Source organism: Neomonachus schauinslandi, chromosome 16 (assembly GCF_002201575.2).
Source record: "Neomonachus schauinslandi chromosome 16, ASM220157v2, whole genome shotgun sequence".
Lineage (NCBI taxonomy): Eukaryota > Metazoa > Chordata > Mammalia > Carnivora > Phocidae > Neomonachus > Neomonachus schauinslandi.
The window spans coordinates 3,333,780-3,361,245 of NC_058418.1; the positions used below are offsets into that span (position 1 = coordinate 3,333,780).

General features: G+C 44.0%; 2 protein-coding genes and 1 pseudogene across 2 annotated transcripts in view; all 3 read right to left on the bottom strand.

The window, feature by feature from the left end:
- Window positions 1-3,958: 3,958 nt before the first annotated feature.
- On the bottom strand, window positions 3,959-11,189 carry FCAR (Fc fragment of IgA receptor). The gene is made up of 3 exons (XM_021682249.1): window positions 11,156-11,189; window positions 5,553-5,840; window positions 3,959-4,137 (listed from the first exon to the last, which is right to left on the bottom strand). Exons 1-3 carry the CDS (start codon window positions 11,187-11,189, stop codon window positions 3,959-3,961), a joined length of 501 nt encoding a protein of 166 aa, XP_021537924.1.
- A 3,768-nt stretch (window positions 11,190-14,957) lies between these two features.
- The window catches only part of LOC110573622 (leukocyte immunoglobulin-like receptor subfamily A member 3), a 106,459-nt gene continuing 93,950 nt past the window's right edge, over window positions 14,958-27,466 (bottom strand). Inside the window, exons 7-13 of the mRNA XM_044911335.1 lie at window positions 20,362-20,646; window positions 18,808-19,107; window positions 17,060-17,359; window positions 16,425-16,475; window positions 15,580-15,684; window positions 15,202-15,254; window positions 14,958-15,104 (exon numbers count right to left, since the gene is read on the bottom strand). Of these exons, the coding sequence (XP_044767270.1) occupies window positions 14,958-15,104; window positions 15,202-15,254; window positions 15,580-15,684; window positions 16,425-16,475; window positions 17,060-17,359; window positions 18,808-19,107; window positions 20,362-20,646 (1,241 nt within the window). The remainder of the gene's footprint in view (window positions 15,105-15,201; window positions 15,255-15,579; window positions 15,685-16,424; window positions 16,476-17,059; window positions 17,360-18,807; window positions 19,108-20,361; window positions 20,647-27,466) is intronic.
- LOC110573695 lies at window positions 21,387-23,953 on the bottom strand (annotated as a pseudogene).

Here is a 27,466-nt window from a genome sequence, read left to right on the forward strand (position 1 = left end):
AAACCATGGGGGAGAGAGGCAGTGGTTGCTAGTTCAAAGGAGACAATGAGGCAGGCTTGCCTGTAGATGACAAAGATGTCTCTGGGCCAAGAAGGGATCTTGTCTCACTTCTCTCCCATAAAACATCTTAATTTACTCATCATTGTCAGCCTAAAGTCCATTCATAGCATGAAGGTAAGGTTCGTAATGAGTGGGTCCCTGTATCAGGAAAGAGCTAGTTGTCCTTTGGGGATAAAGTGACCAGGGGCAGAGAAGTAGTTCTCTTGGTATAGTGAGAAAGTTCTGCTACCTCTCACTTAGAGAGTTTGAGAGTCTATTCAAGAGGCTGGTTGCCTGATAACATGTTCCTGTGAAATTGTTTTAAAAGTTGGGGGGAGCTCCCTGGAATTTAAGTCAGCTTCCTGGCACCACAGAGGATCAGGTTAGTATCTCCATGGCCTGGCCCTAATTGGGGTTGGGTCTGGACTTTAGAGAATGGGTCTAGCCTCGGTTTCCTTGTGGCTTTCTTCTCTGCTAACTACTTTAATAATTTACATAGGCATATGACAGTTCTGTATCTCAAGTCCCTTGGTATTGCTAATTCTTCCATAATATTTGGGGTTTCTTTGTTTCTTTATGAAGTTTGCAATTTTTTATTGCTGGTTATTCACAGTGAGTTTTCCTACCTATGGGATTCCAACGTATATTGTTGTGTGTACTTGTAGCGAAAGTGTTGCCTTCCATTTGATTCTTCTGGAGGGCCCAGGTGTCTCAGCAGGCTGTAAGCAATCTTACATTCATTAGTGGTTTTGGTCCTACATGGCTCAGAAGTGGAATTCAACTTCACACTCTTGTGGAAGATGTCAGTGTTTCTGATTTTTCATAAGTCTGCGTCCAGACTTGCAGACAGGCAGGTTTGCTTGTCGTTTTCTGAGATGGTGATTGGAGCAGTTCTAGAGCCACTTTTTCTAAGAGGGAAATCCTTCCAAGGACTTGACTTTATCAAAGTGTTTTTACTTGAGCCCATTTGTCGTCTTAAGCTCACTCCCATACTCCTGGGACTATCTCTGTTTAGAGTTTGTAAGCCATGTTGGAAATGATGGATTTCAAGCCATCACTCAATCACTTAAAGAGTGAGCAACCCCGAGGATGTCATTAACAATATATTCATTTTTTTTGGTACTTGAAAAAAAAAAACTTTATTGAACTATACCATACAATTTACCTATTTAAAGTATATAATTCAATGGTTTTTAGTACATTCACAGAATTGCTCAACCATTACCACAATGTAATTTTAGAATTTTTCCACCATCACAAAAAGAAACCCAGCGCTCCCTGGCCATTAATGTCAATTACCGCCACGCCCCCCCCCGCCCCCCCCGCCCCCCCCCAACTCTACCAGCTCCAGGCAACAAGCAAGTAATCTACTTTCAGTCTCTACAGGCCACAACGAACTTTTCACAGATTGTGGTAAAAAATATGTAACATAAATTTTTTTTTACCATTTTAACTATTTAAAAAGCTTTTTATTGTAGCAAAAAACGCATAACATGAAATTTACCATCTTCACCCATTATACAGTAGTGTGCAGTACGTTCACATTGTTGCTCCAGAACTTTTTCATCTTTCAAAACTAAACCTCTATATCCCCAAAGGGAATTGTTCTTTGACAAACATAGGGTTTCATTTTAACCATTTTTGAGTGTATGGTTCAGTGACATTAAGCGTATTTACATTGTTGTGGGACCATCACCACCATGTCTCCAGAATTTTCTCATCATCCCAAACTGAAACTCTGTATCCATATATTTGTATCATTATTCAACTCATAATATTTTTTAAAGTTTTTTTTTTTTTTAAGTAATCTCTACACTCAGTGTGGGGCTTAAACTCACAACGCTGAGATCAAGAGTTGCACGCTCTATGGACTGAGCCAGCGGGTGCCCATCAAATCATATCATTTGTGAGCATCTCTTTGCCCACGTGATAGATGGACTGAATAGAATAAAATTCACAGGGTTGCAGCATGCTCCTGCAAATGAAGTGACTAGAATAAAGCCTAACATAAAAGTGAAGGTCATGGAATATAAGTCCCCATACTCTGCCCCTAAGCCGAGCCTTACACTTAACCTAAGTCAACCCAATATATGAACTGTCGAGGCCAATGCACTCACCATTCAGTGCCTGAAATAAAAAAGGCAGAGTGGAATTTATTTTTACTATATTAAGGGAGAGTTATGCTGGTGTGCTGGCCAGATGTGATATCTCTGAGTCTCCGAGCAAAGCCTACAGATGATCCTAGACAGGATTTTTGGGATTCTCAGGGCCTCTTGTGGTTTGGCATTATTTGTAAAAGATGTTTATTTGAGGAGGACTTTTGATTGGCTATCACTCACAGATGTGCTTACTGGAGTAAACCTGTTTCTGATTGGCTGACATTTAGAAACAAGGAGCTGGTTGGTTGAATCGCCAAAGCATTTTCACTAAGGTGAGTGGTCACTGATGATGGGTGAAAAAGCGGTTCTGGTGGCACCTTGTCATCATGGCTACAGGACAATATAGTCTTTTCCTAGGAGGGGAAGATCTTTTTATTCCCAGGGTTACAGTCTGCTTTTCCAAACAAGACCCTGGTGTGGACAAAACCAAGTGTGTGAAACTAATCTTATCCCTCTGTCAGGATCAAACCCCATTGCATTCTTGGGTCCAAATCCTGGCTTTGATGTAAAGTCTCTGATTAGCCCTCGTCCGAAACTATGGCACTTCCTTGTAGTTTTATCTGGTCCAATCACTAACATTTCCTTCATCAACTTATTTATTCATAATCTCAATAAATATTTATAATATTTTATGCCAAATACTACAAAGAGATGGATCAATAGACTAAGCAATCTATTGAAAATTCCCAGAGGAAATGCTTGTTGGGGTTGTTTTCACAAATCTATTGAATTTGCATTGGAGGCATGAGATATTTTGAAATGTTACAAATATACAATGGAATATTACTCAGTCATTAAAAAGAATGAAATCTTGCCATTTGAAATGATGTGGATGGAACTAGAGGGTATTATACTAAACAAAATAAGTTAGTCAGAGAAAGACAAATATCATATGATTTCACTCATATGTGGAATTTAAGAAACAAAACAGATGAACATAGGGGAAGGGAAGGAAAAATAAAATAAGACAAAATCAGAGAGGGAGACAAACCATAGAGACTTTTAACTATAGGAAACAAACTGAAGGTTGCTGGAGGGGAGATAGGGGATGGGGTAACTGGGTGATGGGCATTAAAGAGGGCACTTGATATAATCAGCACTGGGTGTTATATGCAACTGATGAATCACTAAACTCTACCTCTGAAACTAATAATACACTATATGTTAATTAATTGATTTTAAACAAATAAATAAAAAGAAAAAAAGAAATGTTAGTTTCATAAGAACAGGAGAGTCTTCTTAGCAGTGGGGAAAGCCTGTGTTAATACACAAATGTCAGTGTAGGGAAAACTAGAAGGATACATGTCATGGAGTATATGGTATGTTGAATGGACAACATTAATAATTAGTAGTATTAATAATTTATGGAATTCTAAGTGTTAAGAGCTTACCTAGAAGGATGTGAGCGTATCTGGTTTTGCTGATAAATTCAAGACAGATTGAAATTTTGAGCCAGACCTTCTGTAGAGGCTGGGAGAAAAACAGTCAGCAATGAGAACTGAGAATGCTTTATCACAGGAATGAGCTAAACCAAGACTATACCAAGAATTTTGTCACCAACATATAGAAAGGTGGTATACAACTGTATCAGATATGTATAAGAAAATACCATTGGTTTGAAAATGTATCCAAAATTGTTAGTGCCTCTTTCTCTCTTTTGTTCTCCCAGTAGCTCTGCAGAACTCCGCAAGTGCTGACTCATTACTACTTCAGCAACAGGTGTCTACCTTCTGGCTGTTAGGAGTTTGTCCAAAGGTCCATTATGTCTGACATTTCTGTTTACTCCAGCTCAGCTCAGGAAAATCTGGACAGTCTTCCTTGTTTGGAGCCTGATGGTTGTGCCAATTTTTAACCAGTAGGGCCAAGAGAGCCACAAGGACCAGCCCTGCCACACCCATTCGGATCAAATTCCCCATTGTGTAATCTTGTTTCATTATATCTGCAGACATAATTAAAAGGAGATGAGCAATCATTGGTCATGTTCCATTTCATCCCAACCCCAGAGCCCTGAAAAGGAGCTCATTTCCCTATTTGTGTCAGAACCCCTCCTCAATGAACTCATGCACTCACAAGCACCATACTTAATCCTTGAGCCTGGGTCAAAGGGGAGTCTTGTGAACAGGAAAGGAGGTGACTATGGGGATGTTGTGTTTGCTTTTCATTCCCTCTTCATTTCCCTCAAAGTCTAGTCATATCCTTCCTTGTAACACCTTCATATGTTTGGAATCCTAAATTTTCTCCTCTACACTTTCTTCACCCCACGTAACAACTTGTGTTCCTTTTTCATACATGACAAAGGATACAGCAGTGTTGGTATATGGGAAGTAGCCAGAGAAAATTTTCAGATAATCTTAGGTAAATTGTATCTCCACTATTGTGTTACTGTTCACTGGACATTGCTGTTCTCTGAATCTTTAAAAAAAAAAATTCTTCATTTGTTATATGGACTTCCTGGGCCCATGTTCATTTCAAGGATGTAATAAAATACTGTGAAATGACAATGCTCAGAAATCATAGTAACTCTCTTGTTAAAATACAGAAATAATTTCAAATGGATTTGGAATTTCAAATTAGTTCCTAATTACAAAACGCACAATATTTTGAGTTTGAGAGGATAATACAGGATAGTATTATCCCAACACTGGGATAGATGATTTCTAAGACAAGATACTGTGGCTATCTGCTTTAAAGAAAAAGACTAATAAATTCACTCCTCCTCCATCAGTGTCCAATTATCTATGCACTGTTAAATGAAAAAGCACTCTAGCCTCTATGATCTTACAGTGCCATGACTACTATATATGCTCAGCTTGTAGAGTGATTGGACAAGGTGGGCACGAGAGATGAATGTGGTTGCCCTGTGCAGCAGAGTCAGCAGTTGCTTTCCTTTGCTGTAACTTGTCTTCTTCTGCCGAGTAGAGAGATGCAAACACTGTGATAATGGGGCTCATGTTAGAGTTTTTAGAGTTCTTTCCACGAGCCATAAATTTCCAGCCAATCACTCAGAGCGGACTATAGTACTGAAGGTTAGTTTAAGGGTTTCCAGATGCAACCAAGGATGTGAAGAAGAGAGGTGGGTTAGTCTGAGGTGGTGTCTGGGATCTATTGTCTCAACACTGCCCCTTAACGTGACTCTGAACTTTGGCTGCTCCATTCTCAACAGACCACATGTTTTTAAAGGGCACTGTCTGGAGAACTCTAGGAGAGGATGTGAAAATCAAATGGGCTGTGGATGAAAGTCTTTCTTCACAGCCTCTACTGCCCCACTGTTCTTTCTCAGTGCCCCTCTTTGCATTCCTGCTGGAGGCCAAGGCCCCAAGGGGAGGACACAGGGCTGGGCTGGGGTGCACCTACCTGTGACCACAAGCCCCAGGGCATCACTGGGGGCTGACCACACATAAGGGCTGCTGCTGTACCAACCATAGCACCTGTAGTTCCCTGAGAAGCTTTGGTTCACAGGACCTAGAATGAAGTTGCCTTGGTGTCTGCCATTTTGGTTCTGTGACAGGGTGGCTCCTCCTTCCTTGATCAGTGAAAATCTATCAAATGGGATGTGTGCTGAACTGCACTGCAGGGAGACATTCTTCCCTAGCATCACCACAATGCCCTGGTCAGCAGAGAAGAAGGGTTTGTTGTAGAAGCCTAAAAGAGAAGAGAGTAAGCTAATAGCAAGATTTTTCTTCCTTTCCCTGTTATCCCCACCACTCCTATTGGGTCCATGGTAAGACCCTGATCCAAAGGAATGGGAGCTGGGAACTTCTCATTTCACTACTCCAAGACCCATACTCTGTCCCAAACTATTCAGACAGGTCTGAGCAAGCAAGCAGCCTGTGGGGCTTGGATGAGATGCCATCTTCAAGAGCTAGAGATCTTGTTTCTAGAGCCATAAGACCCAAATGATTCTGTTCCCAGTTACAACATGTGGGGTTCCCCCCCACACCACCAAGCAGTCCTGAGACACCCACTGGGCATCCCACAATTCAACTTAATTCTGACACTATCTACCTGGAGATAACATCAGATCCCAAAGATTAAGGGCTCAGTCCTGAGAACGCTCCCACTTCAGATGCCAATCACAAGCCTCTCATGTCACCGGTGCTTCTGACAGAATGGCTGTAAATCAGAAGTTCCCACAACCCCTTCCTTGGTTCATTTAATTTGCCAGAGCAATTTACAGGCTCAGGAGATCAGTTTACTTACTAGATCACTGGTTTATTATAAAGGATACAATCAGGGACAGCCAGATGGTAGGGATGTGTAAGGCCAGGTACCCTCTCCAGGTGCGCCTCTCTACCAGTACCTCCACATGTTCACCAACCTGGAAGCTCTCTGAACCCTGTCCTTTTGGGTTCTTATGGAGGCTTCATTACCTAGGCATGGTTGATTAAATCTTTGGCCATTAGCCATTGATTCAACCTCCAGCCCCTCACCCATCCCTGGAGGTGGGGATGGGGAGCGACTGAAAGTTCAAACATTTTAGTCACATGGTCGGTTCTCCTGGCAACCAGCCCGGGTCCTTAAGTGGGGTCCAAAAGCCACCTCATTAACATAACCTCAGGCAAGGTAAGAAGAAGGGGTTTGTTAGAATATCAAAACACTTTACCATTCTTAGTCATTCAGGAAATTCCAAGGGATTTAAGAGCTCTGTGCCAGGAACAGGAACAAAAACCAAATATATAGTTCTTATTATAAATCACAATATCACAAGCCATATTTGGGGAAAAGGGGGAATAGTATCCAGAGTTTGAGGAGCTAAGTCAGAGGTTGAGAGAGGCGACATTATGTAAAAAGAATGTTAGCAAGTGAAAAGACTTGGAAATTCAGGATGGACCCTTCCAGAAACAAACCCTTCTAGAAACACAGGGTCAAGCCACCCTGAGGACAGAGGGCTTAAAATCTAGGGCCAGACTTGTGCAGGGAGCATAACTTCCCCCCTCCTTAGGTACAGGCTGCATTTACTGATTTCTATCCATACAGAAAGGGTCAGGAGGAGAAACCTGCACATGCTATCTCAGCCGGGTGCTCAAGCTCAGCATCAACAGCCATATTCATTTGTATGGTGTGTACCCTTAATGTGATGTGGTGAAAATGGCACTGTGCTTCTGTGGTCTTCCTCACAGTTACCCCAGGAACCCTGTCTTATCATGAGAGAAACATCAGACAACTTCCAATAGTGGGGCATCCTACAAAGTACCTGACCAGCCCTCCTCAAAACTGCCACAGCCAAGAGCAGCCTAAGGAGATGTGACAACTGCATGCAGTGTGGGATGGGATCCTAGAGCAGATGAACGACTGCTGCGTAAAAGCTAAGGAAATCTTTTTAAAATTTTTATTTAAATTCAATTAGCCAACATATAGTACATCATTAGTTTCAGATGTAGTGATCAATAATTCATCAGTTGCCTATAACACCCAGTGCTCATCACATCAGGTGCCCTCCTGCATGCCCATCAACAGTTGTAAAAGCTAAGGAGACCTAAATAAACTATGCACTTTGGCACATGCTAAGTTATCCATATTGGTTCATTAATGGTAAGAAAAGTGCCATACCAACAGAATATGCTAACAACAAGGGAGAGTGGGTGATAGGTATATGGGGATGTTCTGTCCTGTCTTCTCAATTTTTCTGGAAACATGAAACTGTTCTAGAAGTAAAGTCTACATCAAAAACTAATGATGCTATGGTAAATGGATCCCATTTACAATAATCCCAAAACCATAAGATACCTCGGAATAAACCTAACCAAAGAGGTAAAGGATCTATACTCTAGGAACTATAGAACACTCATGAAAGAAATTGAAGAAGACACAAAAAGAAGGAAAAATATTCCATGCTCATGGATTGGAAGAATAAACACTGTTAAAATGTCTATGCTACTCAGAGCAATCTATACCTCAATGCCATCCTGATCAAAATTCCAATGACATTTTTCAAAGTGCTGGAACAAACAATCCTAAAATTTGTATGGAATCAGAAAAGATCCCGAATCACCAAGGAAATGTTGAAAAAGAAAAACAAAGCTGGGGGCATCACATTGCCCGATTTCAAGCTATATTACAAAGCCGTGAACACCAAGACAGCATGGTACTGGCACAAAAACAGACATATAGACCAATGGAACAGAATAGAGAGCCCACATATGGACCCTCAACTCTATGGTCAAATAATCTTTGACAAAGCAGGAGAAAATATGCAATGGAAAAAAGACAGTCTCTTCAATAAATGGTGCTGGGAAAATTGGACAGCCACATGCAGAAGAATGAAACTCGACCATTCTCTAACACCATACACAAAGATAAACTCAAAATGGATGAAAGACCTCAATGTGAGACAGGAATCCATCAAAATCCTAGAGGAAAACACAGGCAGTAACCTCTTTGACATTGGCCGCAGCAACTTCTTTCAAGATTCATCTCCAAAAGGTAGTGAAACAAAAGCAAAAATGAACTTTTGGGACTTCATCAAGATAAAAAGCTTCTGCACAGCAAAGGAAAGAGTCAACAAAACAAAGAGGCAACCCACAGATGGGAGACGATATTTGCAAATGGCACTACAGACAAAGGGCTGGTATCCAAGATCTATAAAGAATTTCTCAAACTCAACACCCAAAAAACAAATAAGTCAAGAAATGGGCAGAAGACATGAACAGACACTTATCCAAAGAAGACATACAAATGGCTAACAGACACATGAAAAAATGTTCATCATCATTAGCCATCAGGGAAATTCAAATCAAAACCACATTGAGATACCAACTTACACCAGTTAGAATGGCAAAAATGGACAGGGCAAGAAATAATAAATGTTGGAGAGGTTGTGGAGAAAGGGGAACCCTCTTACATTGTTGGTGGGAATGCAAGTTGGTACAGCCACTTTGGAAAACAGTGTGGAGGTGCCTCAGAAAATGAAAAATAGAGCTACCCTATGACCCAGCAATTGCATTACTAGGTACTTACCCCAAAGACACAGATGTAGTGAAAAGAAGGGCCATATGCACCCCAATGTTCATAGCAGCAATGTCTGCAATAGCCAAACTGTGGGAAGAGCCGAGATGCCCTTCAACAGATGAATGGATAAAGAAGATGTGGTCCATATATACAATGGAATATTACTCAGCCATTAGAAAGGATGAATACCCAACTTTTACATCAGCATGGATGGGACTGGAGGAGATTATGCTAAGTGAAATAAGTCAAGCAGAGAAAGTCAATTATCATATGGTTTCACTTATTTGTGGAACAAAAGGAATAGCATGGAAGACATTAGGAGAAGGAAGGGAAAAATGGGGGGAAATCAGAGGGAGAGATGAACCATGAGAGACTATGGACTCTGAGAAATGAACTGAGGGTTTTAGAGGGGAGAGGGGTGGGGGGATGGGTGAGCTCAGTGATGGGTATTAAGGAGGGCATGTACTGCATGGAGCACTGGCTGTTATATGAAAACAATGGATCATGGATCACGGTTGGCATCTACTGGGTAAAGGCCAGGGATCTTACAATGCACAGGACTTCCCTCCCAACAAAGGATTATCTGCTCCCAAATGTCGATAGGTCCAAGGTTGAGAAACCCTGACCTACACAACCTGGGTAAGACTTTTAAGGGAATGATGATGTGGGAAATGTCAGATACTAATTTTTAAAAATACACAAGTATATAATCGCAGTTCATGACACATGGTCTGCAGTATAGAGATGTAGATCTTGGAGGTCTGATAATAGATGTAAGGGTTCAGCTGACACGTGAGGATGAGTAGCAATTGCTTAGGCAGTGTGGACTGGCAGGTTGGGAGCATTGTGGATAGAAGGGATGATGGGAGAAGGGTTAATGAAGTACAAAGAAGTGAGGGACAAACTAAAGTAAGTTCAGCATGGGTGAAGAGCAGAGGTTCAGTGGGAGAGTGGAAGATGGGTTGGGGGAGCAGATGCAACCTGGGCAGGCAGCGCTTGGGAGAACCGGTTACATCAGTATGTTTATCTGAAGTTTGACCCCGGAGGGCTTTGAGGGAGATAAAGATACCTGTGTTTTAAACACACAAGTAATCCAGGCTACACTCTTTAGAAGGAGCTGGAGGAGAGAAGACACGGACAAGGCAGGAGTGGAGGTGACAATATACACTCATACTTGAGAGCTACTTGGTGTCCATTACAGAGACTGCTTGAGAGGGTGGGGCTAAGGCAACATCCCATTAGATGTAGCAAAGTGGATAGAGTGGAGAGAATTAGGTTGTGAAAACAAGTAGGTCTGACATAGAGACAGATATTGGGTAATCACCAATGGCTCCCAACTTCCTCAGCCCTGCAGTTGTGAACATTCAGTAAAATATGTGTCTTTGATATCAGGGCAGACAGCCTAATGGAAGAAAACACTAAATCCAGGTCTGAGTACAATGTGTTTGAGGGTTTTGGAGAGAAGAACACAGCAGAGATGGCTGGAATGGGGAATAAAATTGGAATTTGCTTGGGCTTTTGACTGTTCTTCCAACCCTTCTGTACCAAGGTATAAGGTGGCTGGGAGAGAGTTAGCGGAACACTTACCTTCCTGTGCCTGAATCTTCTGGCTCAGACAGAACACTGGAAGAGAGAGATTCATGAGAGATGAGTCTTCCAGTTTCCAGTGTTTGTTTCAAGTCACCCTGCCTAATGACATGAAGGGTGTCCTTTTTTCTTCCACAGCAAGCATAGCTTTGAGGCTCATCTTATCTTCTAGATTTCAGGCCCTAAGGCTCTCATCTATAGGAACTCTGGACCCATCATGGATCTCTACACAGCATGACATGGGTTGAACATGTCCCACAGGCTACTTGGATTTGGGAAGACACAGTTATAGATATCTGGGCAAAGGCCAACTCTCCAATATGGAGGTCAGAATCTCCTGATTCCTCATAGTAAGAGGGACACTGACTGTTTTGGGGCTCCGCCACCTTCCCCCCCTTACCCACTTGCATTTAAGAACTCACCGAGACAGAGAAGGATGGTGTCTCTGGGGTCCATGATTCTGATATGGCCTCAGCCCAGTTAGTCTCTTGTTGGTGCACATTTGCAGAATGACAGATCCTCGTAAGACAGTTAGATCAGCAGGAAGTATGAGGTCAGAGTCTCTAGTCAGAGAATTTCTCCATCTATTGCCCCACAGGTAATGGTTCCTTCCCAAGAACTTAGTTCTGGATAGCTTTTGGGTTGGGCCTGAGAGGAGACCAATCTTCCTGCTTATGTTTCCTATGAGAAGTGAGTGTTTTCCTCAACTGATGTCTAATGGGGTTCAAATCCTTCTTTAAACCAGAACCCACATCCAAGTGGAAGGGCCTGGGACAGAGTATAAGAGGGTGCCATACAGGCAGAGATTTGTCTTCATTGGACCGTTTAGTCAAAAGCCATGTGTCCTTGCTTGTTATGGACCCATGTATCCTCTCTGGAATTCAGGGACTAAGTATATCCACTTGGTCTTGATCAGGAAGACCACATACTCTTACACTGGGGATTTTCTTTATGCCAGCATGCCAAGGAATTTTCCCAGGAGCTGCTCATCATCTGTAGGGAAAGAAAGTCCTATACCTATACCTATACCTATCTATATATCTAGATACAGATACTGGATAGATGATAGATATTTAGCTGTAGGATGGGATGGGAAGTCAAATATTCCAAATCAAATTCTCTAATACTTACCACATTTTCATTATAATACATATACTCTTGCCTTCCAATACACCAAATGCCTAAAGTCCTGAGCTTCTCCCATCTTTTGGAAGGCACCACCAACAGCCAGATTTTAAAAATAGTGAAAAGGAGTCTTTAAGAGAAGTGACTTTGCCAACGATCCTGCAGCTAAGAAGGAGCAAAACAAAATCTAATTGTTAAACATCCAAAAAATATCCACCTCTGAAGCATGACTTGGACTCTCCAGGGGAGATGCTATGGTTACTTGATCACTTCACCCTGGGACAAGATGATCATGACAAATATGTTACATTCCAATGATAGATAGATGGTGGATTTGTCTATTTGCTTGTAGTAACATAGTGACTTACCCTTGAGGGAAGGGTTGACTTGAAAAGACCTGAGGGATCTATTTTGAGAAATGGTGAAAGTTGCTTTTCTTAGTATATTCTGATATGTGAATATTTTATATAGTATGTCAGAGAATAAATGGAAATGTCACTATATATATACATGTATATATACATATATATACATATATGTAGTGTTAATATAGCTATAATATATATCTATCACTAATAAAATACGCCTTTGTTATTGTAAAAAATGAGCTTACCTTAGGATACATCATATTTTCCAGCTGCTAGTGTTTTGAAATGGTGACCAGCATTGTATCCTAGACAAGGGTTTTTTCAACTTTAGCACTATTGACATTTAGGGCTGGATAACGATTCTCTGCTGCCTGTGTGTGTGGAGGAGTCCATCCTGGACACTGAAGGATGTTGAGCAACATTCCTGGCCTCTGCGTAGTAGATGACAGTAGCAGCCCCCTCCACAGTCATGACAACTAAAAATGTCTCCAGACGTTGCCATAATGACTCCTGGTGGGCAACGTTGCCCCAGCTGGGAACCAGCGTCCTGTGCTGTCTGCTGGCACATACAGGCTGAGGAACTAGACCTTGTTCTGAGACATGACTGAGCTTCATGCATCCCACAGCATCTCATGTCCCTTCCTTGAGGCATTTAGGTTCTACGGGATGTAGGCCCCACTTAGGGTCACAGGACATAGATCAGTCCAGTGGGAAGGTCTCTAGAGCACATTTCCAGGCACAAATCCTCAAAGTGTTCTTTTAATCTGCTGTTCCCTGAAGTCTCAACAAATTCCTCCCAGAATCAACCCTATCCTAAACACCCTATTTTTTCCTCCCAGCTACTTTGGAGGAACCTCTTGCTTGTCTACCAAGAAGGAAGATATTGTAGTCTGGGGGAACAACTCACCTTCTCATATTCATTCATAACACTCTAAGAGAAGCCACATGGAAACTTAACCTCTCTTCCAAACTGTTGCCTTAACCCTAGCATCCATGCTGAAATCCTGTGTTCAAAAAGCCACATCTAGGCTGGGGTTGCAGAAAACCTCATTTGTCCATGTGATAGTTATGGGTCCATGCCCTGATGTCTGGGGAATTCCAGGTAACTTCACCATGCTTCCTTTTGCAGATCTCAGTAAGATCTAATATGCTTGTTTACCTTCCCTGGTTATTGTATACCTCTGTTGTGCAGAAACCGGGAGCCCCACAGAACTGATCCATGCACTGGGTGCAGTCTGTCAGTCCCTGTCATCACTGTTCAGGTCTCTCTACAAACTGATGACAAGAGAAGAAACTGAAAACTTCCTTTCTTAATCATAGCTCTGGTTTTCCCACAATGTGTGCTGAACAAAAATATCTGACTCTTGGAAATTTTTTGAGCCAAGCCCAAGGCCTCACCTGGTTCCAAAACCCAAGTGTATCTTAAAGTCCAAATCTGGAACAATCCCCTAAGCCCAAGGTGTGACATTTGTTTACAGGGGGTGGTTCAACAGATAGCGGATGGGCTCAAGGGTCTTCTCTTTGGGACCCCATGATGGTCAATAACCATGCCATGTTGTGTGGCCTTTGACAAGACGATCTCTTTGAATTTCCCTACTTTGCAAAGTGGAGATAACGATGAGCTCTGATAAATTTTACATAAGGACTCATCAAGGAAACATTTGTAAAACACATTTTGTTAAACAGATGGTCAAAGGTGTGAATTCCTGTCATTGCCACACAGAGACCTATCATTTTCACTGTTGTTCACTAACAATGATGTTCACTAACTTTGATGCTAATTTTGCATCCAAAAGATTGCTAGACCTATAGTTCTGATGAGTCTCCCAAACTCAGATGTCTTAATTTCTTACACTGTTTTGTTTTTCCAGAATCATTCAGATAGATCCACCTGCTCCTATGGGATCTCCTTGATGGAGCCTTGAGGGCAATCATCTGTACTGAGCTGAGACATGGTGTGCTTGGGGCCCCCTAATGTGCCCTGAAGTGGTAGCTGCAAAGGTGGTGGGAGAGAGTCAGTCCCATGCCTGGGGACACCAGCCAGGTGCTCTCTGGCAACCAACCAGAACTTCCAGGTGTCTCTCACTTGAGGATGTCTGGACCTGCCCCAGCAAGGCTTCCCAGATTCCAGTAGGAATGGGTAGATCTATCTGGATGATTCTAGAAGGATGAAAGAATGCAAGAAATTAAGACATCAGAATTTGGGAGACTCAGCACAACTAGATACGTAATTGTGACATAGTCACACAGTGGATTCCTACACAGGAGGGAAAACACTTCTCTTACATGGAAAGATAGGATTAAATTTCAAACATACAATGTTGAATGAAAGGAGTCAGTCACAAAAATACATACTATATGATTCCATGTAGATGAAATTCAACAATAGCTGGGAAGAAAGATGATTGATGATAGATGATAGATTTATTTATTTGTTTATAGTAACATAGCAACACAAGTCAGAACTTACCCTTGAAAAGAAAAGGTGATTTTGTGGACAATATTGGAAATGTCTGTATCATCATAATAGCATCCTAGAATGGATGGGGGGCTTTCTAGGGGGTCCTGAGATATTTATCTCATCTTAGGGTGAGAGGAAGATGAAGACTTCTGTCTTCAGATTCCAGCTGTTGTTAGGAGGGGTTTCAGAAAGAGCTATGGCATCCGTGGAGAGCCTCCTCAGGGTCTTCCTGTGTGTGCTCGGGGCATAGAATTCATGCCTTGATTGGTCTCAGCGTGTTGCGAATTCCATGTACACACTGTCATCATGCAAGGGTTCCTCGGGCCTCCGGGAAGTGGGAGTGGTTTTTTTCTGCATAAAAATGCAATGATCCAACTGTGTGTATATCACCTCCTGTGGGTCTTCTGCTTGAGGGTCCTGCATGATGGGAAATGGTGAGGAGGGTGTGCACACACTTGTGGGGACTAGGAGGAGGTGAGATGGCACTGAAGAGAGTGAGCTGAGGACAACCTACCTCCCTGCTCACCATTCTGTCCACCTCAGGCTCTCTGTTCATTATAGCAGCATCTGTAGGGAATAGAAGTCATCAAAAACACTTCAAAGGTTCTCATTTTATAGATACAAATACCAGAGCACAGAGAGGTGCAGCCAATGCCTGGAATTACTGCCAAAAAGTAGAGTCAGAAATTCTACCTCTCTGAAGTTCAGAGACACATCCCATTAATGTCTCCCTTTTCCATTCCATTGATGAGGATGGGGGCATGGGCGTTCTCTCTAGAAAGCCCTACCTCTGTGGTTCCTGCTTTGAACCAGGAGTCAGCCTGCAAACGGAGGCTCCCCAGCTCCCCCACTCCTCCCAGACAGGCACTGGCCTCTTCTTCCCGAGACTCACTCTCTTTGGCACGGCACCACTGACGAGTGAGGAAGAAAAGAAGAACCGCGAGGAAGATGATGGCCACTAAGGGCCCAGCCAGAACATGCAGGTGTCTGGGGTTACCTGTAGGAAGATGTGAATCCAATAGAAGCAAATCACGGCAGGCACCCAGCCTGCTGCCATCTTGGTTCCAGCCCCACGAGACCCATTTCAGATCTATGACCTACAGAACTGTAAGATCATTTAAAAAACTGTGTTTTAATGCACTGAGCTTGTGGAAATTTGTTATAGCAGCAGTAAGAAACGAATACATATGGCATATCCAGCACATGGATGTATATATGCACTGGATCAGTGCTTGAATGAATAAATGAAGGAATCATGTATATGGGTGACAGACTGCATTCTGAGTTCTCTCCCACTCTACTGAGCACATCAGGGTTGCATCCTGACAGACAAGAGCCCATTTGTTGGTAAATGGAACTTCTCTAAGCACTGCCTGTCCCTCATTAGCTTCTCCCTTCCTCCCCCCACCCCACCCCCGCCCCCAAGTCCCCATGAATCTTATCTCCACTTAGGAATGGGGACAGAGTAAGCACAGCATTATTCCTGGCCAGGAGATCAGGTTTATTCTCACCCTCCTCTCTTGGAGGAGGTCTCTGCTGCAGAAAATTAGAAGTTAAGAGTCTTCACCAGCCCCATGCTGACCCAAACCCTTCTGCTGTTGTAGAGTCTGGGGATCAGAGAGGGAAGGTTACAAGCCCAAGATCACAGAGCTGGAAGGTGGCTGAGCCAACCCTCAAACCCAAGGCTTCTCTCTGTCAGGTTTCCACAAACAGGGGTAAAAGGGATCCTTTGCTCACCAGTTTTGGGGGTTGGTTTTGTGGATAGGAGGCAACTATTTGAAGAGTTTCCTAAAAAACAAGCCAGGGGAAGGGGGGGAAGTGGAACTGACTGTCTTCTACCCACTGAAGCTCCTTGTCATCTAACACTGAGCTCCTGGGACCTCTCTGAATCTCTGGGGCCTTGACTCCCTGAGACTTCAAGCTGCAGAGAGGAGATGGGAGAGGTTGATGATGAAAGGGGCCTCTACTTAAGAGGAGGCTTCTCAATCCTGCCGTAAAGACACCTGTACCACCTGGGAGACCACTCTGTAGGCGTGAGGTGAGGAGGGGCTGCTAGGAAGCGGGTAATGGTGACGGGCCAATGCAACCTCTGATCTCCCCAAACTGAGCCCCTTCTCTCCTGCTCCTGGGTCTGCCCTGACCCCTTTCCATCTTCCTGGGGACACAGACCCCCAGTTTGGGTTTCCACACAATCCATGCAGGAGGATGCTGGAAGTGAGTCCTCAGTCTCTCCCTCCCTGTTTTCTTTATCTATGTTTCTGTCTCCCCAGAACTCCTAAGCACCCCCCCAGTACCAGCAGGATGTCCCTCACATATGGCCTTCAAATCTATCCTGAATCACTGGACACAGAGCACGTTCTGGGCTTCCTTACCTGTGACAGAAAGGTACAGTGGGTCACTCGGGCCTGACCACTCACAGAGAGAGGGGTTGAAAGAGCCATAGCATCTGTAGGTCCCACCCAGGGCTGGGTGTGCAGGGCCCAGAGTGAAGTCAGCCTGGGATGCACCGCCATGCCTCTGCCCCTTAGCGAGCCAGAGCTCATGGGGCTGCCCATCCCTGGATAGATGGTACACATCAAAGGAAATCTCCGAGCAGCAGGACAAGGTCACGTTCTCTCCTGACCTCACCACGGTGCCTGGCTGGGCCCAGAGAGAAGGTTTCTGGTGTAGACCTGGAGGAAGTGGAGGCAGTTCAGTCAGAGAGGCTCTTCCTTGCTCACTGTGTCCTTCACACCTGGACTAAGAATTCTCTCTCCCTGTTCCCAGAGCCCAAGGCCCACTGTGTCCCCTCCTGTCCACCTCTCCTTTTGCTTCCTGTCCTTGCCTCCCTCCTGTTCTTTTTTACTTTTGCACTGCCTTACTCTCTCTGCCTCTCCTGGGATCTGTTGGTTTGATCTGCCTTTTCTTTCATTCTGAGTCTCTCATTCTGCCTTGTCACTATCGTTCTGCATTATCTATCTATCATCTATCTATCTATCATCATCATCTATCTATCATCTATTATCTATCTATCATCTATTATCTATCATCTATCATCTATCATCTATCATCTATCATCTATCTATCATCTATCTCTCTCTATCTCCCTATCTAGCATCTATCTCCATCACCTTGGTTTCTGTGACTTGCTCTGCTTCTCTGTCCCCAGACCTCTTTTGGGATCTCTGTCACCCACCCCCACATCATCATCTTTCTCTTTGTGCCCCACACTCAGATCTCAGTCTTTTAAGGCTTTTATTTGCCCTCTCCGTCTTTCTCTCTATTTCTCTATCCTTTTTTCTTTCTTTCGTTTTTTGTGTCTCTGAGCCAGTGTCTGTCTATCCATCTGTCTTTGTCATCCCTCCATTCTGTGTGTGTGTGTTCATGTGCACACATGCATTTCTGTGCCTATTCACATAGAAACTTTCTATGTACATTGAATACATCAACTCTGCTTTCTCTCTGATTGCATCTCTCTGTAGGCTTTGACCTCAGTAATCCTGTAAGATCTGGGGTGACCTTCAACATGGGCCTGAGAAACAGCTTTGGGAACCCATGAAACACGCCACATATAGGAGCTGGTATCTGGCTCCTCCACCTGGGACCATGGTTTCCTGGGGCATATTGTGGCTCAGCTATATGGGATGAAGTCATGTCAGAGTGAACGCAGCATCTGTGGGTGCCACATGGAGTGAGGACCAGGGCCCATGGGCCATCAGCCTGAGACAGGCCAGCCTGGCCCTGAAACTTGGTCACATATGTGGTGTGTCTTTGGATTCTCCTGGTAGAGAAGACGGTGTGGAGATTTATTGGAAACCATGTTCGAAACTGTCCCAGGTCCCTGAACAAACTCAGAGTAGAAGAGCACCCTGTCTCTGATGTGGGTGTACCCGTCTCTATCTGTCCCTTTGCTCTTTATCTCCATTACTGACTCCCTGTTTCTGCCCCCATCTGTCCTTTATAACAAATGGTTTCTACTGTTGCTCTTCTATCATTGTCTCTCTTGGTGTAGCTCTCACCAAGGCTGTCTCTCTTCATAAAAACCCACGTTCGTCTCCTTCTTCACCACCTGGGGCCTCCAGGTCTTAGAACATCCTGTCTGCATCCCAAAGAGGATGGGGGCATGTCTGGACAGTCTCACCTGTGATCATGATGTCCAGGGGCCCACTGGGGGCAGACCACTCATGGGAGGAGCGATTGAGAGAGCCGAAGCACCTGTAGGTCCCCGCATGGGCAGCTGTCACAGGACCCATGGAGAAGTTAGCATGGGAGCCCCCATGATGGCGCTGACCAGCAAGGTACAAGGTGTCCTTGGATACCCCCTCTCTGTGAAGAATGAAGCTTTCAAACACGATCTCAGAGCAACAATGCAAGGTCACGTTCCTTCCTGATTTCACCAGGGGACCCGGCTGGGCTAACAGAGAAGGTTTTCTGTAGATTCCTAAGAACATGGATGTTGTAAATTTAGAAGGAGCCACCCTGCCTCGCCCGATTCCCTGTCATCTGAAATGAGTGAGGGTGCCCCTGTGTCTGTCTGTCTCCTTCTTCTGTGTCCTTTTCTGTCTGAATGTCCCCATCTGTCTCTGCCCCTCCTTTGCTGTGTGTCTCTGTGTCTAGCATCAGCGCCAGACTCCATTCCCACTGTGCTCATCCTTGGCACCTTCAGTGCTGCACCTGTCTCCCACAGAGTCCTTTTCTGCTTTCTCTGGTGGGGGTGGGAGAGTTGGCACTGTGGGCTGCATTTCCAGGTTCTCTTATTGACCAATTCCTGCCCTGTGTGACGAACTGGAATCCCTGGTAGGAGGTAGGAATTAAGCAGTAAGGCAGGTACCACAGTAACTTCCAGTGTCCACTCAGCCTGTGACTTGTGGGGAGGGGCACATCTGCTGTGTCTGTGCCTTCTCCATGGTCCCAGCTTCCATAGGACACCACTGAGGTGGCTCCGGGAACACCACCCCCTCCCTGTCACTGCAGTCTAGTGGTGGTGTCAACATCCCGCTCTGACCTATTGCTGGGTACAGTCTCGCTTCCTCTGTTTCACTTCCTAACTTGTCCTTCACCTGGGTGTCTGTATTGATTACCTAGCTGTTGTGATAAATTGCTCCTAACATGACGGCTGAAAGAACACGAATTTGTCACTTTACAGTTCTGGATGTCAGAAGTCCAACGTGGGTCTTATGGGCCAGGGCCAAGGAAGGGGTTGACAGGACTGCATTCCTTCCGGAGCCTCAAGGGGAGAATTCATGCCTGTGCCTTTTCCCGCTCCTGGGGGCCGCCTGTATTGTTTGTCTTGTGCCTCCTTCCTCCATCATCAGAACTAGCAGTGGCTGGTGGAGTCTTTCTCATGCTGCATGACTCTGAAGCTCATTCTCCTGCTTCCTTCTACCCTTGTAATTACAGTAAACCCACCTGGATAATCCAGGATAATCTCCCCATGTCAGGGTTACCTGCTTAATAACCTTAATTCCACATTCAACCTTAATTGTCCTGGGACTATTCATAGACTTGGAGTATTATGATATAGACATCATTGGGGGTCGTTATTCTGCCCACCTGCATGAAATGCCCTTTTATGTAAAATACTTGGAGCAGCTCCTACTGTTCTAATTGGACCGGACTGACACTCCCACCAGGAAACTCTGACTTTAGGAAGATTGGGACAGTGAATAGCCCCTCTAGACAAGTGTTCTCTGACCTGTGACCACAATCACCAGGGGGTCGCTGGGTGCTGACCACACAGAGGAGGAGCCAAGATAGGATCCACAACATCTGTAAGTCCCCGCATGTGCTGGGGTTACAGGGCCAATGAGGAAGCTGTTCTGCAATATTGTGCTGTGGAGCTTGGAGACAAAGATGCCGTTGTTCTTGTACAGCCTGAATGTGTCAAACTTGTGATGGGAGTGACACTGAAGAGTCACATGCTGTCCTTGAGGAACCATGGGGCTTGGCCAGGCAGATAGGGAGGGCTTGTCCTGACCACCTGGGAGAGGAGGAGGCACAGCATTGGTCTCCCCTCCCCTGGCTCAGAGCCTCCCCTTCTTTCCAGGTCTCTAAGCCTCCTTTCCAAACCCGGGGTGCCCACACCACACAAAGACTCCCCACACCACACAGACATGGCATCTCCTACAACAAACATGTCGGCTGAGAGCTCTGAGTGAGTACTGAACAGTGGGCTCTTACTAGGTGTTGATAACGTAAGTTGTTATGTAAAAGAAGACAGAGTAGACACTGAACAGGAGAGTAATGACTTATGTGTATGCCATAACATCAGCAAACACATGAAGCACGTTACATGACAGAGCTGCGTCAGAATGTGCTGGAATTCCAGGGGTCCTGGCATGAGGATCACCCACCTCTGCTGTAGAACATCAGTGGCAGCATCCTGGGGCTCCTACCCTCATGGGTGTGCTGGGGAACTTGAGTGGTTGTCCCGACCTCAGACAGTCTGTTGTTCCTGACACTGCTTGCATCCCCTGATCTACAGACAGCCCCAGTTCCTCCCAGACACCCTAGCTCTGAGCAGCAGTGTCCTCCAGATGGCTTTAGAGCCTGTCTCAGCCAAGGGGAAGGAGGTCTAAGGAGGGTCTCTGGACCAGAATTGGGGCTAGGCTTTCCCTGCGCCCACTTTCTAGTTCACAAGAGACTCACCCACAAGGCTTCCCACAGTCAACCCATCACCCAACCTCCTGTGCCATCTGCCTTCTCGTTATAGGAATTCTCTTATTCTGAGTAGATGCAGCCCAGGATTTGGGGAAAGGACTCACCCACTTGTGCCCAGATCCTGTGGATGAAGAAGAACACTGGAAAGAAAGACTCATGATGGATGGTCCATCTTCATAGAAGACTTGCCTCCCCCACTCCTTCCCGCACCTGGCCTGAGCCTCACCATCAAGGTCTGCTTTACCCCCATGGGAATGTTCTGCTGTGGGGAGACCCAACCTTCCAGGCCAATATTTCCACCATGTATTCCCTCCCTTCAGCCCCTTCTGGGACTCACCCAGACTTGTGAGGCTGATGACCACAGGTGACATGGCGCTGCTTCTGCTGAACAGAGTTGACAAGTACACAGGATGTCGTGAAATGGGGCCCAGCTCACATTCATAAGATGACCGCAGTAAGGGAAGGTGACGCATAGAGGCTCTTTTTACTCTGCATATAGGTGGGTGTGGGGGCTCAGCTGAGGGTAAAATCAAGCTTCCTGGAAGTTGTTTAGACTGTACCTGTTGTGTTGCATCATTTACTGTGGTCAGACTTGAAACACATCTCAGACACAATCCCTCATACTCAGAAAGATGAAATGATAGTAGTTTTTCTTTTTAATCTAAGCCTCAAAATCTTCATATGTAATATGCAACATATCTAGTAGATACTATTATAAAAATAATTAGAATGTATAAATCAAAATTATTTTCTAAGCTGATATTTCTAGTATTGAGTAAATACTTGTTAAAAATTATTTAATTTCCCTGTAGAAGGATTATGCAGTTATTTAGAATCATAGAATTTCACTTTATTAGCAAAGAACAATGCATGTAAATTCTGGATCTTATGGTTTTACCTGAAATTCATCTTACGACCCAGGAATTCAAACTCAAAATTCATCTGTCTGTGTCTATCTGTATATATCTATATATCTCAATTTTATATAAATATAAATATCCATTAATATAATGCTATAGGAAATTCACTTTCTAACAGCCAATTAAGAATATCAAAAAACTCACCCAAAACATTTTATGAAGAAAAACCCAAAATAGTAACACCTTCCAACTTAAAACAAGAAGATGGCAATGACCACATAACATAATCTACCTACATATTTTGCCCTTATCCCATCTCCTTCTTTAACCCCACATCTTGAAATTTGTAGGAAATTTTCCACTATGCATTATAAATACAGTTTTAAAGTGCTATATCTCTCCTTGTAAAATATGTAATTGTAATAAATATAAAATATATGTTTGTACACACATACATACATGTATGCACCCACATATACAGTTGTTTCAGATTTTTAAAATTATCAGCTTTTGCATCTTTTTTTATTATGTTCAGTTAGCCAACATATAGTACATCATTAGTTTCTTTAATTTAATTTAATTTTATTATGTTAGTCATCATACAATACATCATTAGTTTTTGATGTAGTGATCCATGACATCATTAGTTTTTGATATAGTGTTCAACGATTCATTAGTTGTGTATAACACCCACTGCTCATCACAACATGTGCCCTCTTTTTTGTACTTCAACTTATATTGCTATGATACACACATATCAATTTTTTATAGTTCCATTTCATTGTTTTGGACTGCAGTATAATATTTCTTGCATGAGTATATCAACATGTATTTATCAGTTCTCATTATTATAGATATCTGGCTAACATGCGTATCTGGACAATATGGGTGGTACAGATATTTTAACAATGGTATTCTTTTAACCCATAAACATGGGACATCTTTCCATTTGTTTGTGTCTTCTTCATTTTCTTTCATCAAAGTCTTATAATTTTCAGAGTATAGCTTTTACTAAAGTCTTTGGTTAAATTTATTCCCAAATATGTTATTATCTTGACGTTATTATAAATAAAATATTTTTCTTTTTGCCCCCCACATCAACATAGCTTTTATTGTATCTTTAAAATAGCACAAATAAGTCTGAAAAATCATCCGGCATCTATCTGTTTCTGTAGCTGGACAACTTAGATCTTGTTCGTCAGCCTGCTGAACTGTTCCTTTTTCAGAAACATAGATACCATCCCAAATTTTTTTGGTAATACTTATTTTTAACTGTTGTGGCTTGCTGAATCAAAGCAGCTGAATTTGATACAAGTTCAATGTCATTTCCTTCAAGAATTAACTCATCTTTCTGGGCTTGAGATACTGAACAAGCAACACCTGGCCTCACCCAAACCCTGCGGATATATTTTTCACCCAAGAAATTTTGGATTTTGATAGGAAAACGATTCTCCTGAATAGCAACGTTGACGAGGGAAGTGAGCATACAGCTACCTCATCTTGTTACAGAAGTCCCTTTAATTTCCTTGACCATGTTCTGTATGTGACTACAGATAGTGCAAACGGTAGCCAGTTCTTTTCTATTTCCCCACCATCTGTCAACTGAGCCTCTTCTTTTTCTTTCCTGGGAGACTGAGTTCTACACTGATGTATTGAGTCCCTCCACAGGGTTCCTCTGGGGCCCTTCACAATAACAGTGTATCCCTTCAGAGTGATGTCGACATTTTCTGGAATGTCAATAGTCTGATTACTGGGAATGGTCTTCATTCTCACAGTAGATGAGCCGAAATTGTTTTCTTTATTTCTTTTTCAAATATTGTGTCATTGGTGTATAGAAATGGACCTGTTTTCTGTACGTTGATTTTTTATCCTGCAAATTTGCTGAGTTTGTAGATTAGTTCTAAAGATGTTTGGTGGAGTCTTTAAGATTTTCTCTATATAACATCATATAATCTGCAAACCAAGACCATTTTACTTCTTTCTTTGTGATCTGGATGTCTTTTTATTTCTTTTTCTTGTCTGATTGCTGTGACCAGGACTTCCAGTACCATGTTGAATAGGAGTGGTGAGAGTGGACATCCTCATCTTGTTCCTGATCTTAGAGGAAAAGCTTTCAGGTATTTGCTATTGAGTATGATGCTAGCTGTGGGTTTGTCATAGATAGCCTTTATTGTGTTCCTTCTATACCCAATTTGTTGAGAGTTTTTATCATGAAAGGATGTTGTGTTTTTTCAAACGCATTTTTCTGCATCTATTGAGATGATTATGTGATTTTTATCATTCATTTTATTAATATGATGTTTCACATTTATTGATTGTGTATGTTGAACCATCCTCGTGTCCCATGGATAAATCCCACTTGATCACGGTGCATGATCCTTTTGATGTGTCATTGAATTTGGATGGCTAATATTGTGTTCAGAATTTTTGCACCTATAATTCATCAGGAATAGTGGTCTGTGATTTTATTTTCTTGCATTGTGCTTATCTGGCTTTGATATCAGGGTAGTGCTCATCTCATAAAATTAGCTTAGGAGTTCCTTCCTTTTCAGTTATTTGGAAGGGTTGGAAAAGAATCAGCATTAATTTTTCTTTAAATGTGTGGTAGAATTCTCCAGGGAAACCATCTTGTCCTGGTCTTTGGGACAGGTGTGCTGGGAGGTTTGTGGTTCTGATTCAATCTCCTTAGTCATTATTAGTCTGTTCAGATTTTCTATTTCTTCCTGATTTAGTCTTAATAGATTGTATGTCTACAATAAGTTATCCATTTTTTCCAGATTGTCTGGTTTGTTGGTGTTTAACTGTTCATAGCAGTCTCTTACGATCCTAGGCATTTCTGTGGTATCAGTTGTAACATCTCCTCTTTCATTTCTGGTTTTACTTATTTGTGTCCTCTCATTTTTTTCTGAGATAGTCTAGCTAAAGTTTTGTCAGTTTTGTTTATCTTTTGAGAAACTTTCCTTCTGCCAACTTTGGGAAGTCTTTCTCCTGCAGGTGGGGGCACACTGGCTCTTGACCCTGGGGCTAGTGGTGCACAGTGCCAAGTGCAGGGGTATGTGATGTCACTAGATCCGGGGGGATGTCATGTGTCTTTTTTGGCTCACAGTACGTGGGTCCACAGCATCCACAACAGCGTGGTCCTTGGCGAGCACTGTAGGGGATCTAGAGGCTACAAGGGCTGGTGTGATCATAAGCAGTGCCTCCAGGCCCAGTAGCTAGGGACCAGGGAAGGCAGCAGGGGTGGCTGGAGCTGGTGGCGTGCACACCCTCAGCTGCAGAGACTCTGGCTGTATGTACATTCTTCCCCCGGGCATGCACACTGCAGGGAAGCCAGTGACAGGGTTGGGCTTGGGTATGCAAGTACACAGCTAGAGGGGTTAGCCACAGGCAGGCACAGTTGTGTTGGCCAGTGACAGAGGCAGGGCCTGATCCAGGTCTGCCAGCAGCTGTATGGGCCCTGGCTGTCAGTGTGCTCTCTCGACAGGTATGCATACTGCAGTGCAGCTTGGTGATAGGAGTTAGACCCGTGACATGCAGGTGCACAGCTGGAGGGGCTAACCCTGATTGTGGGCATGGTGGTGGGGTTAGCTAGGGAGGCCCTGGCTGGTGTCTTGTTCTCACACAGCTACGGACGCCTGAGTTGGCTGCTAGTGTGGCTCCTGGGCACCGGTGGGGGTGGGGAGGGACTCTGGAGGCTGGCATCAGTGAATGCGAACACCCGTAGGGTGAAAGCTGGCAAGACCAGCTTATACACACATCTTTCATTGCATTGAATGAAAGCTTGCATTCATCGGTGGTGCAATCTGCTGAGTTTTCTGCAGACCTGGCCTCTGTGAACCAGGATTGCTAACAGCCTCTGCTTTTCTTCCTTGCTCCTAGCTGGCTCAGTGCTCTCAGCCTTGCCAGTCTGGAGCGGGGGTCACATCCAAGTGGGACCTTTGCACAGTGCCCCAGAGGTGGGAGAAGCTGGCCAGTCAGCCTCTCCTACCTTCCCTGGAGAAAGAGCTCTTTCGGGCTGGGCAGGAGCCCTGGCACTGCATAATGCTGGCCCAAGGGTGGGCAGATGCTAGGAAATGACGGTGTCTTCCTTCCTTTCTTGTGAGACTAGTCTCAGTCTTTCTGTCTCCCAGAGCTGTTTTTGTTCATGGATAGCTATCCAATCCTCCATCTTTGTCAGGAGACGGGGACGCTGGGCTCTCCTACCTCACCATTTTCCCGCCATCTCCAGCAATCCCAAGGCATTCATTGTGGAAATGTGGATGAGATTGGTAATGTCCTCCTGAGGTTTATGTGAGAACTAAATTATCTGTTGCACTTCAAACAAAATTGCATGTCACCTTGTTATCTGAAGGGTATGGAACAGCCTGTAGAGAATTGTCTATGGGGCTACTATGAGACTCAGCAGCACCGTGACCCAGGTGTGGTCCCTACAGTACTTGAAGTCACGGGGGGTAGATGGGCTTCATATGGAGGCACAGGCCCCTGTCCAGCCTGAGGACAAAGCACAGAGTGGAAGAGTGGTTCATGGTGCCCCCTGACCTGGCATCTCCACCCCCCAGGGGCACTTTTTGTTGGGGGCATTTGCAACACCCACAGTCATTGCTTGGGGCTTGCTGTCTTATTCTGGGATCTCATAGAGCCTATTTATCCTGGAGCTCAGAACATCCCTCTTTCTGCAAGCATGGAGGGTCGTATGCTCATTGCCATGGAAATGGGCCAGCATATCTAGGACCCTGGTGCATGGTGAGCCCTGGAGGAAATGGGGGTCCTTCTTCAAGGGCCCCACTTTTTTCTCTCTGCAGGGAGCTGGAAAATACCAGGATCATTAAAATGGAAAGAGGCACACGTGCACGTTGGGGTCACCAGTGAGGTGCATTCACAGGGGGATCACACTCACTTGTGAATAACGCCGTATCCATGACTCCCACCTGGGCACACGGTGCATTCACATGGCATCTTGAAATAGGCAAATGCCATGAATCAAAACTTTTTTAAAAAACCATTTATATCTTGTAGCCAGTGTAGCAGCTCACCACCAGGCTTCACTTCAAACACCCCTGAGCTCCCTCAAACTGATGGTATTTCTGGAAAACTCTACCAGGTGTCATCAGATGAGGAGAGAAGACCTCCACGATTCCAGAGAGGGTTTAGGGCAAGGTTTTAGACTCATCTGTTTCAAAGTGGACCTGATTTTCACCCATTTATTTACTTATGAAAACAGATTTTGTGTTTTGGGCTGAAGGGATGGAGGTGCACATCAGGGAATGAGGAAATGGAAAG

Excerpts from the sequence above, each read along its gene's own strand:
- FCAR (XM_021682249.1), bottom strand. The coding sequence starts at position 11,189 with ATGGACCCCAGAGACACCATCCTTCTCTGTCTCG. Across the intron at positions 5,841-11,155 it reads CACCATCCTTCTCTGTCTCG|GCTTCTACAACAAACCCTTC; the intron begins GTGAGTTCTTAA and ends CTTCTCTTTTAG. Across the intron at positions 4,138-5,552 it reads CCTGGGGCTTGTGGTCACAG|ATATAATGAAACAAGATTAC; the intron begins GTAGGTGCACCC and ends TTATGTCTGCAG.